Source organism: Camelus dromedarius, chromosome 4 (assembly GCF_036321535.1).
Source record: "Camelus dromedarius isolate mCamDro1 chromosome 4, mCamDro1.pat, whole genome shotgun sequence".
Taxonomy (NCBI): domain Eukaryota; kingdom Metazoa; phylum Chordata; class Mammalia; order Artiodactyla; family Camelidae; genus Camelus; species Camelus dromedarius.
This window is the reverse complement of record NC_087439.1, coordinates 11,879,161-11,889,951: the sequence shown is the minus strand read 5'-3', so window position 1 is coordinate 11,889,951 and position 10,791 is coordinate 11,879,161. Positions and strand designations below refer to the sequence as shown.

The window sequence follows — 10,791 nt, the reverse complement described above, 5'->3', positions numbered from 1 at the left end:
TCGTCCCTTAATAACTGTGAACAGAGAACTGATCTTATTTTTCGATAGCACCTGTCCGAGTCTTTCTCCCTTTTGAAAGATGTCTCGTTCCAACGTGACTTTCCATTCTGGGGACCTCCTTCTCTCTTTTCCCGGCAGCTCCCTTCCTCCTTGGCGCTGATTATCTCTCCCCAAGCGTGGGGCCGGCGAAGCGGCGGTGGCGGTGCCAGGAGGGGGCGCGGGCGCGGCGGCCGGACCGCGCGGCCCCTGCCGGCGGCGGCTACTCGCTCTCGTCTTTGTCCTGAACGGTGGTGGTAGAGTGGTTGTACAGTCCCTGCGCCATGAGGTGCAGTGCCAGGCCGTTCTTGATGCCCGTGGCTTTCTTGATCTTGGCGCGCTTGTTCTGGAACCAGATCTTGATCTGAGACTCGTTGAGGCTGAGCTCCTGGGCCAGGGTCTGCCGCCGCTGCTCGGTGATGTAGCGGTTCGCCTGGAACTCCGCCTTGAGTCTCTGCAGCTGCTCGGCCGTGAACGCCGTCCGCGGCCGCTTGTCCTCCTTCTCGTTCTTCTTCTTCTTCAGCTTCCTGGTGCGCGGACCTGCAGCGGCGGAGAGGGCCGGGGTGGGGTGGGGACGGAGGGCAGAGGGGAGGGGGGAGAGGGCAGAGGAAGCCGTGAGAATTGCAGAGCTGAGCAGGGACTGCGCCCCGAGCTTCGGGGCGATAGTGGAGGCCCCGCTGCGCCCCCGGCTCCCTCCTGACTGCTGGCCTCTGGATTGATCGCCTGGCTGCTGGGGTCGCGGCGTTCCCCTCTGGGATGTCAGAAGGGCCACGGAGGAAAACCGGCCCCGGTTGTTTGTGCCCCCTACACCCCAATTCAGAACAGGAAAGCCGTGTGACAGGCTTAAATCACAGAGTCCAAGATGGAGAGATATCTGGAGCCCCATCGGCCCAGCTCAGAGTTGGCGGTCAGGGGCCTGCTGCCTTCGCAGCCCTGGAATAAAAAAGAGGCTCAAGATTGGGGCAGGCGCGTCCTGGGAGAATCACCAGTCAGCAAACGAATCCTCCCTTCTTCCTCAAAAATCGCACCTACACCCAGACACCTACAATAAGACTCCATCTGCTTATAGCTACTGACCCCAGAAAACAAGGGGACAAGGAGGTGCTGTGAGACGCTTGCCTGGCTCCAGCATATTCAGTATCTACCTGTTCTTTCCCTTTGACCTAAATGAAACTCTTTATAGGATACCAGGAAGACACTGACCACAGCTTCCCTGAAAGGGAAGAAAGGGCCATCATTCAGTTGTATGCCTTACCCACATGTCCTGGCCTCTGTGTTCTCTGCTTTGCCCCTTGGATGGTGCCCATAAGAGAGAGGGCCCTCCTTATTCCTCAGGCCAGTGGCACAGACAAGTCTTCCTTATCTTTCTTTAGGACACAGAAGTTGCAATTTCAGGATTGAAAACTAATAACAAAAGCAAGCCAGACCACCTATGGCATTCACTGCCCATCTATGACATTTGCAAGGAGACTGCATCTCTTCTCCCCACAATCTGTGAGCAAACTAGGGGCAGAGGGTCAGGGAGAATCAGACAACCCCGACAAAAATCGGTGCTTTGCCCCTAAGATGGGTATAGAAGAGGCCAGAGGAAACCTTCCCAGGAAGGTGAAGTCTCCCACAGAGCCTAGTCTGGGAAGAGGGCTGCTATGGGGCCCAGCCCTGAAGAGAGGGGAGAGAAAGGAGGCAGCCTGAAAGGCCTGTGCCTCTGCCCATCAGCCTCCACACCCAAGTCTCGTGGCATTTAATTGCTGGGCCTCGTCATGGTTGTGGGAGCTTCCTGAGCCAAGGGAAGCTCGTGGCTTCATCTCTACCACTGTCTGGAAAGAAGGGTCTTCACCAGCATCTCCAAAGCTAGCAACAGAGGGGCAAGCTGGGCAGTTGGCTCCTGGGGCAGGCCAGCGCCTGGGGTCACCAGCTGTCCTATGACAAAAGAGTCCAGGCCTGGCTGACTCAGGTCTCAGTGGAGGTTCATCTCCCTGAACTGCCCATGCAGGAGAATGAGCCGGCACCCTGCCACCCAGGCCCCTAAGCAGGAAAGCAGCCAAGAACAAAGACAAGGCCCACTCCTGAGCACGGTGCAGAAAGCACTGGGAGGCGGGGTGGGGCGGGAGGAAGGCCTTGGTTTGGATTAGTAATTAGCTGAGCGAGCAGAGATGGCCCAGGAAATGTGCACATCCTCAGAAAGGCCCCGCTGCGCGTTGTGCGTCCGGGACGTTGTTAGAGTGTTGTTGCTGTTGTGTGTGTGCGTGCGCGAGCGCAGAGGCACGAACACTTGTAATAAAATCTCAGCCTCCCGGCCAGCTCGAGCCACACGGCCTGACAGCTCAATCACTCTATCCATCAGGCGAGTCAATCAAAGCAGCTTTTCGGAGGTTCAGGGAGCCCGACGTGTCAATAACGGGGCTCGAGATGGCGGGGGCTGATAGTGCGCATCGATCCGCGCCCGGCCGGCAGCGGTGGGGAGGCTGAAGATCAGCCGGAGCAGAGCCGCGCACCGCCACGCTGTGCCCGGCCTCCTGCCGGACCCGGGCGCCCGGAACCCCAATCGTAGGCCAGAACCCCTGTCGCCCTCCTCGGGGCGCCCATCGGCCTCCCAGGAGCTGCCGTCTGGGGAGGGAGGCAGGCCATAGCCTCCTCTCCAGGGGCCTAGAGGCTCTTCCAGAGCAGATCTCGGCCTTGGGTTGTCCAAGCGCAAGAGACATGTGGGGAAAGGGCAAAAGGAAAATCGGAGAAAAACGGGCCCACGGCTGGCAGAAATCTGCTAACTAGCAGATGTGAGAAAGGAAAGAGTGAAAGAAGGAAGGGTAGGGCCGGGAAGATGTGCAAGCCTTGCCGCCGAGCCGTGGAGGGGGCTGGCTCTCATGCTCTCGGCCCAGCTTTCTGGCCGGAGCCTGTCTGACCTGTCTTCTTTCCTACTGTTTGTCAGCTCCAGAGAACCATGAGCCAGGGGCTCTCGTCATCCACCGTTTCCGAAACCGCCTTGCCCTGGATTCTACCCACCCGGGTCAGACTCTCTTGGCTACCCGGCCTGGGGAAGAGGGACAGCGATCCTCCGCGTTTCTCTCTCTTCCTGTCGTTCCCTTAAATTTATCTCTATACAAATGAGCTCTCTAAGGAAAATACTAAGATGGTGTTTCTGTCTGTAAGAACACAAAGTGAAGATTATTTCCCTAATCAACGCCTCGCTCGATTTCGGCCTCTGCAGGACCAGGCTGGCGGGATTTCACACCCAGATCACTAGGCCCACCTTCCTGCAGGTTCTAAACACCCCTTTCCCTGGAAGAAAAGTCAGTGACTGATTGTCTTTCCTGAGAATAATAAAGATAAAACACAAAGGCCAGAAGGGCTCGGAGTTCAAAACCGAAGGATCGAGAGAGCTTCCCTTGCCATGAGCTGTAGCCTCCAGGGTGGTGGCCGCAGAATCCAGGAGCGCAGAACTGTGGGCAACACTCAGTTGTGACTGTGACCGGAGATAAGGAGGAGGAGGCAGGCGTGAGAGATGAGAGCGCCCGAGACCCGGCACGCTCTCCCCAGCACGGTAGCTGAGAGTTCAGGGGGCGTCCGCGGGCCGAAAGGCAAGGCGCAGCCTGGGGCTGGGTACTCACCGGAGGACGGACGATCCGAGTAGCGCGTGCAGTAGACCCAGGCGGGCCAAACGAGGGGCTGCTGCGAGTCAGTTTTGACCACGGGCCCGCCGTTGGCTGAGCCCATTAGCAGGATGGCGGGGTTGCTGTGCTCCGGGTACTTAGCACCCTGTGCACCTGGGCTCCCCACGCCGCCTCCGCTGCCGCCGCCGCTGTCCGAAGGCTTGGCTGCCGCTGCTGCCGCCGCCACGGCCGCTGCAGCTGCCGCCGCCGCCGCCGCCGCCGCTGCCGCCGGGTTCCCAGCTTTGGACGCGCCCGCGCCGCCGGCAGCGGCTGGCGGGGAGCCGTCGGGTGGGCCACAGTTCGCGTCCGGGGAGCACAGAAGCGAGGCGGCGCCTGGCGCCCTCGTGCCCAGCGGGTGGACAGGGTCTCTACCTGAGCCGGTCTGGCCTCTATCACGGTCGACCCGGCCTCCTCCTGCGCCTCCTCCGGCCGCAGCTGCCACCAGGAGCTGTGGCGGTGGCTGCTCCTTTTTGCAGCCGAAGTCCGGCCTCAGGATGTTGTCGATGAAAAAGTTGGTGGTGCGGTGCAGCTGGGCCGCGGGCTGCGGCTGGTGAGCAGGCGCCGCGAGATGCTGAGGCGGCGGCGGCGGCGGCGGCGGCGGCGGGGGCGGGGGGGGGCGGGGGGAGGTGCGGGTGGTGGGCCAGGGGCGGCAGGCAGGGCGCCGCCGGCGGCGAGGGGGGCGCGGGCTGCGGGGACACGGGCACGCTGTCTCCATCGCTGCTGCTGCTGCCGCTGGCGCCGGGACTGAGGCTCAGGCTGAGGCTGCCCGGGGCCGCCGCCACCGCCGCGGCGCCGAGGCCCGAGTCGCGCTGACTTTTAGGTTCCGGCTGCTGTTCTTCCATGCTCGGCCGCCCCGCCGCCTCGGCCGCCGCGCCGGCCCCCGCCCCCCCCGCCTCGCTCCCCACCCCACTTTGCCAGCGGCCCGTGGGGGTGCGCGGAGGAAGGAGGCCGGCGAAGCCCCAGCGAAGGCACGGGGCGGGTGCAGGAAAAAAAGCCCAGGCGCCTGGCCTGGATCGCTCGCTCTTATTGAGCAGATAGATCTCGCTGTCTCTCCCTCTGTCTAATTTGTAGACATCCAGATATGGAGATACTTGACTATTTCTTTTTTCCTTCTGCAACAAGATTCAATGATTTGTTTTAAATGGGAAGTAAGCCACGGCCAAAAAGAAAGGAAAAAAATGGGGAAAAAAAGAAAGCAAGAAAAAAGAAAAAATCTCCAAGAATTTTTTTTTCCAAGGATAAAAAATAGTCTTTAAAGTCTAGCCATCTTCCTAGGCAGTAGTGAGGGGTTTGACTTCCCCGAGTGTCACGCTCAGCTGTGCCCAGAGCGCGAGGCTGGCAGCGCCTTTAATCGCCTTTGCTTTTTTTGCAGGGAGAGCGCGTCTCCGCCAGCGCCGGGGCTGCCTTTTTTTTTTTTTTTTTTTTTTTTTTTTTCAAATCTCTGACAGCTCGGATCTTTGCACAAACTCTCGCTTAAAAAAAAATCACCCAGGCACACTTTTTGCCTTCAAACCGGAAGCACGTGAGTCAGGGCCGCACGTGTGCGGGGCCAATGGCGAGCCAGGACTCGCGCTGACACCCGGGCCTCGGCCCAATGGGAGCGCGCGGGACTTTGCGGATAAATAATCCGGGGGCGGCGGCTGCGGGCGGAGAGGGGGCGCCGCGACGCGGGCCCGGCGCGTCCGGCCCGCCCTCCCCCGCCCGTACCCGAGCCCCTCCCCCTCTTTCAGGCCAGGACGGAGGAAGGGGCAAAGTAGACCGAGGAGGGGTGGATTTCGGGGTGTAAGCAAATAGAGAAGCAACTCCATAAACAACTTGTTGGAGAAATTCAGGCTTATGGGTGCGTGCGCGCAGGGCGCAGGGTCAGGAGGCAGGGGCCTCGGCTCTCTTGGCACTCCTATGCCTAAGAAACTAAGCCTTTTATTTTCTCTCGCGCGCTTTTTCTTGCTGTTATAAATGGTGAAAGGTTGCTGTCACTGTAAGAGTGTGTGTACCGTGTATGTTTGTGTATGTGTAGTGGAGGGGGAGGGGTGAGACGAGAAGGGTCGGAGATGTGAAACAGACCTAGAGTTGGTGACTTTCAGAGGAGCAGTTTATTTTTTACAAATAGCAAACTCCGGAGACCAGCCGCGCCTCGCTCTCACCGTCTGTTTATAGGTTTGCAGTGCATGCTGGCCGGCTGCAGTACGTGTCCTTCCCAGGGTATCCATGCCCATGCCCTTCCCTGTCTGGACCTTCAATAACCCCCGGGAACTGTCCTGCCGCCATTAAGCCAGGTCCAGAGGGCGCGAGAGAGCCCGAGGGCCAGTCGCACAGGTTGCCTGTTTCTTCCCTGGCCGCCGGAGTGAAAGCCGTCCCAGCATCTTAGAGAGGTCCTGGGCGGGCCCCTGAGACAGGGAAGTCCGGATACAGATACGTGCGAGGCCCCGACTTTGGACTCAGGGCAGCCTCCGCGTTAGATTTCCCTGCAAAGTGAAATCAAATCAAAGTACTGTACCCCAGGTGTTTGCCCCAGCCAGCTGACAATGTGGACAGCGAGTTTCCCTCGGTTGCCCAGATTTTCCTGGGTTTGATCTCGACTCCTTGGAGGCCTCTATCTCTAACCCTGTATATTCTTCCCAAGCTCTGGGGAAACTGCAGGACTCCCGCCGCGCCCACGCTCACGGAGGTCCGTCTCCAGTCGCTGGGTTCTTTTTCTCTGTTTCCTCATCGAGGCACCCCCAAAGTTTTTCCATTATCAGGGACGAGGTGGAGGAAGATGAGGCACTGGACACGGGCGAGGTTTGTCTGCCGAGCATTTTTGGAAGGTCCTCTGTGTGCTGAAGCCTGCAGTACGATAGCTAGAAAAGCTCCGGTAACTGAGGCCTTGGCAGGATTGTTATTTTGGAGCTCCAGCGAGCCTTCTCGCCCTGGCTGCCATCCTTAACTGGTACGGTGGAGAAAGGATCTCTTTGGGGATACTGTCTAATGGAAACATGCAAAATAATCTCCCTATGCCCAGAAAAGTCACGGATGTTTAGGAAGAAAATAAAACGAAAACCGCAAGCTGGACCGCCGCACTAGCCGAAGTTCCTCAGAAGGGCTGGTGGAGAGCCAGAGTTTGTATTTATAGTTACATCTTCGGGTCAGCCAGGGTCTTCCGATTCCTGGGGCTCTTGGAGTTCCTGCTTAGACCTGCCTGGCAGGCCGGGCCGCGAGAACCACTTTCCGAAGCGCTGCGCTAAAGCAGGCCCGACGTGATCTCCTCAATCTCCCAAGCCGGCCCCCAACCCCACCTTGGAGTCTCCCGGGTTCTCCTCGGTTCCACACCTAAGGGCTCCCCAAAATTTCCCGGTGCCCCCACCCTTTCTCCACGAAATGGGGGGGTGGGATTTTATTTATATTTAAGTTCGCAAAATTGAAATCTTTATCCTGCAAGCGAGCGTGGGTACTTAATTAAATTCTAATTAGGACACTATCAATATCCTATTTAGCCGCGTAGCTTTTGTGCGCCGCGGTCCCTTTCAGCGCCGTAAATAGGGTCTCGACGCCTTATCTCGCCTGCAGGAGACGCCTCGAGAAGGGCTGCGGAAGATAATTTATAGGTTTTAATTACTCTTCATTCCGCCTGATCAGCTTGGCGTTCATCACAGGCCTGTGAATAAAACCCTGGTCAAAAGCTCTGTCACATCGCGCTGGCAAGACGCTTAATCAAAGTGAGCGGCCCCGCGCGCCGCGCGGCCCGGCTCCTCCACGTAATTTCCAGCCAGCTGATAAAGCCAGCTGAATAATGCGGCGGCCCTTTGGAGACACCATTTACAGAAATGACTTTATTGACGGCTTAACGTCGGTAATTCATTTTACCTTTCATGTAGTGGAGCCCGGATTTGTTACAGTAATGGGATGATAAATGCACCCGCGGCCCACGAGTTCTGGCTGGATTAGGCGGTGCTCGCTGGCTCGTCACCCCCCTTCCCATCCTTCCCCAGGCCAGGCCTGTGCCCAATGCTCCGCACCCAGAGCCGCCTCCTCTCGGGGACCCCCACCCGGTCCACGCGCCCCTCTCCTTCCTGAAAATGAACATATTATTGGGAACTATGTGTTAGCGGCTTGGTGTCCTGGCAAGCCTGGGAGTGAGGTGTGTGAGTGCTGAGAGTGAGCTAATGTTGACCCAGGTGGGTGGGTGAGGGTCCAGAGGACTCTGAGTGAGCCCAAGACTGGGCGTGTGGGTGAGGGAGTACCAGCAGGGTAACGTGTGTGTAGCAGTGTGTTGGTGAAGTGTGGTGTGTTTGGAGCTATGTGTGCACACAAGTGAGTACACTTTTGTGGCAGTCCTTTTTGGGATACTCGTTTCTGACTTTAGGAATTAAGGAATTTCTTGCAACTTGATAGATGTCCAGGTAGGGAGGTGGGCTGGCAGGAAGCGGGTTGGAGAGTCTACAGGAATGGAAAGCAACCCCTTTCTCCAAACACTCTCTGCTCCTGGGCCAAAGGTATGGAAGTTTGGAAACACCCAGTGCCCATTTCACTGTCTTGAAGTTCTAAACTGTGCCGCTCCCCTGGGGCAAGAGGGCCCACAGAAAGTCACTGACCTAGCTCTATCTCTGCAATACATTAATTGTCCCCAAGTTCTGCTTCCATACCCAGCCCACATAAAAGTGGAGAATGATGAGAAGGAAAAGGACTTTGTTTTATTTTAAATGCGAGAGGGGGCATTTCCTTCCCCACTTCCTTTAAGGAAGAAGGGGACCTAGAGACGCTTTCAATGGTGGAGGGTGAGGTAAGCAAAACAGGGGGACCCCCGACCCTCCTGTCTCTCTCCCTCCCAGGCTTCCTCCATTGCACCTAACCGGGGGCTTCCACTGAGCACAAGGCAGCTGGCCAGACAGATGGGAGAGTGTGCTTGTTTGTTTGGGTGATGCTAGAGAAGTTTGGGGGTCATATATAGGAAGACCTGTGAGTGCTTCTCACAGTCAAGGCCGAGATATTGTACCTTTGTTTTTCTTGTTTCCCAGTCTTGCAAAAATCACTTATGGCTTTGGAGAGTGGCCGGTGGCTGTTGAAGCAAAAGCCTGTATTTGTGTCTATTTGCTTTTGTATGTGAGAACCACAGAGAGAGAAATGAGCCTGTAAAAGCACTGTTTTTGCATCTGTCTACTTGTGAACGCGGCGGAAGGCTGGTGTTTGTACACATGAATCTGGCCCACAAGTTGAGCACGGAAAAATGTGTTTGCTGAGGGTTTTGGTGTATGCTGTTCCAAAAAGAGGAATCTCCTGCCAGCCTGCATTTCCACAGAACTTTGGATTTCGTTTAGGCAGAGACAAATGTCATGGTCCTGCCTGCTTCCACCTCTCTTTTGAGGATAGGTAGAAGGAGAATTGTGAGAGAAGACCTTGCAGCCTGGCCAGGCTTGCGTGCGTTGGGCCGAGAGCACGAGCGTGTTGCAGGCACACGGTGGTAATCGCATTTCGAGTGTAGATCAGATGGCGGTGGGGCCTCGTGGCGCGGGACATGAATGAGTTGTCGCAACACAATAGCGCGCAGCCTTCCTACGGGGACTGGGTGACCAGCGGTTTTGTTGGGACTGAATGCGAGGAGATTTCTGCTACAAGTGCGGCGGTATTATTATGAGCCGGAAGGTCAGACTATACATCGCAGGTCCCCAAAGCCTATAGACCTTGGGAAATGTGGGGCCTCGAGCCACGTCATTGTACCTGACAGTCCTTTCAATAGACTAATTCAATTAGCGCTTGGGGTTTTGGTCTTCATTTGGAGGCGATAATAATGTGGGGGGTGGGTGGGTATAGGGGGATTCGTTGGGTATTGGTTAGGGATCCGAAGCAATTCTACCCGAAGCTTGGAGTGGGACTGGAGGAGGCGGGGGAAGGGGAAAAGCTGAGGTGGGTGGGGGGTGCGTGGGAGGCAAACCATGGAAAATAAAATGCTCTGTTGACTCTAGAAATTGGGGCGGCTGCTTTGTTTGTAGATAGCCCAGAAGACTGGAGGGAAGAGGCAGGGAGAATTTCTTTTCTTTTCTTTTCTTTTTTGTTCTGTATGCAAGAAGTACACCCATGAATGTCCAGGTTCCTAGAGACCCCCTCCCCCGAAAAAAAAAGCCTGCTGCTGGAAGTTGTCACCTTTAGGAATTTCAATATTTGGATTTATGCCCCCAGCATCTGCCTTCCCTCAGGGTTTTCTCCCTTTTATCCGAGGGAGCTGCCGTTCACAGGACGGACTTTTTTGTTACAGAAACAGTTTTTTGTTTGTTTGTTTGGGGGCTTTTTTTTCTCTCTTTCTAAAGCCTGGACAAGCAGAGAAAATCAAGCCCTGTCTCCGCTTGACTATGGGAAATTGGGAAACAGTTCAGTGATTTTCGAAAATTGCTCCCGAGGGTCAGGATTCGGAAAGGGCTCCCTGGGCCCTGGTTCCCTGTGAGCTGGCTGCGCCGGCTGCGGGCTGAGCGCCGGGCATCCCAGACACAAGGGCGCAGATACCCGACCCATCGCTGCGGGAGGGTTGACCAGCCGGCTTAGGACCGTACAGGGATGGTGGGGAGCGAGACGCAGGGCCCCTTGGCTCACGTTACAGGAAGAAAGACTTTCACCTTCTCGGCATTCCCGAACCGCTCCGGAGCTGTACCGCACGGTCGGCCAGGTCCCTGGGGCCGGGGATTTTAGAGCTCAAGGCTCCTGAAAGCAAGGCGGTTACACAGACTTCTCTATTTTTCTTCTCTTTAATCAGACATCCTGCTTTTCTCTTTACATTGAATTCCACCCAGACCCCAGAACTGAAACCCTAATGTTCATCCCTTGCTCCCCAAACCCCGCAGTAAATTCAGCGGCTACGCTTGAATTTTCTTCTTTTATTTTGCTTTTCGCCCTCATTCACCCCCCTCCTCCTCCCCAGAAGGTTCCCAGAGCCTGGCGACCCCAGGCCGAGGGGGTCCCTTGCCCACCCAGGTCCCCACCTGTCCGAGTGGCAGCTCCCGCCTCGATCCGGCTGGGCGCGGGTCGGGATCCACACCGACTGGCCTGGAGCGTGTGCACGCCGGTGGGCGCGAGTGTGAGAGCCAGTGAGGAGGGGCCAGCGCGGCTTCCGGCTTCTTCTGCCCCTCCCCACCTCGGCGCA

At 56.9% G+C, this 10,791-nt stretch overlaps 1 protein-coding gene across 1 annotated transcript; it reads right to left on the bottom strand.

Annotated features, from left to right (window-relative positions):
* Positions 1–259: 259 nt before the first annotated feature.
* On the bottom strand, positions 260–4,530 carry EN1 (engrailed homeobox 1). Its single transcript, XM_031451279.2, is given in 3 exon segments — positions 260–576; positions 3,642–4,305; positions 4,307–4,530. Coding segments are annotated over 3 exon segments (1,200 nt in total). The 5' UTR covers positions 4,526–4,530.
* Between the last annotated feature and the right edge of the window lie 6,261 nt (positions 4,531–10,791).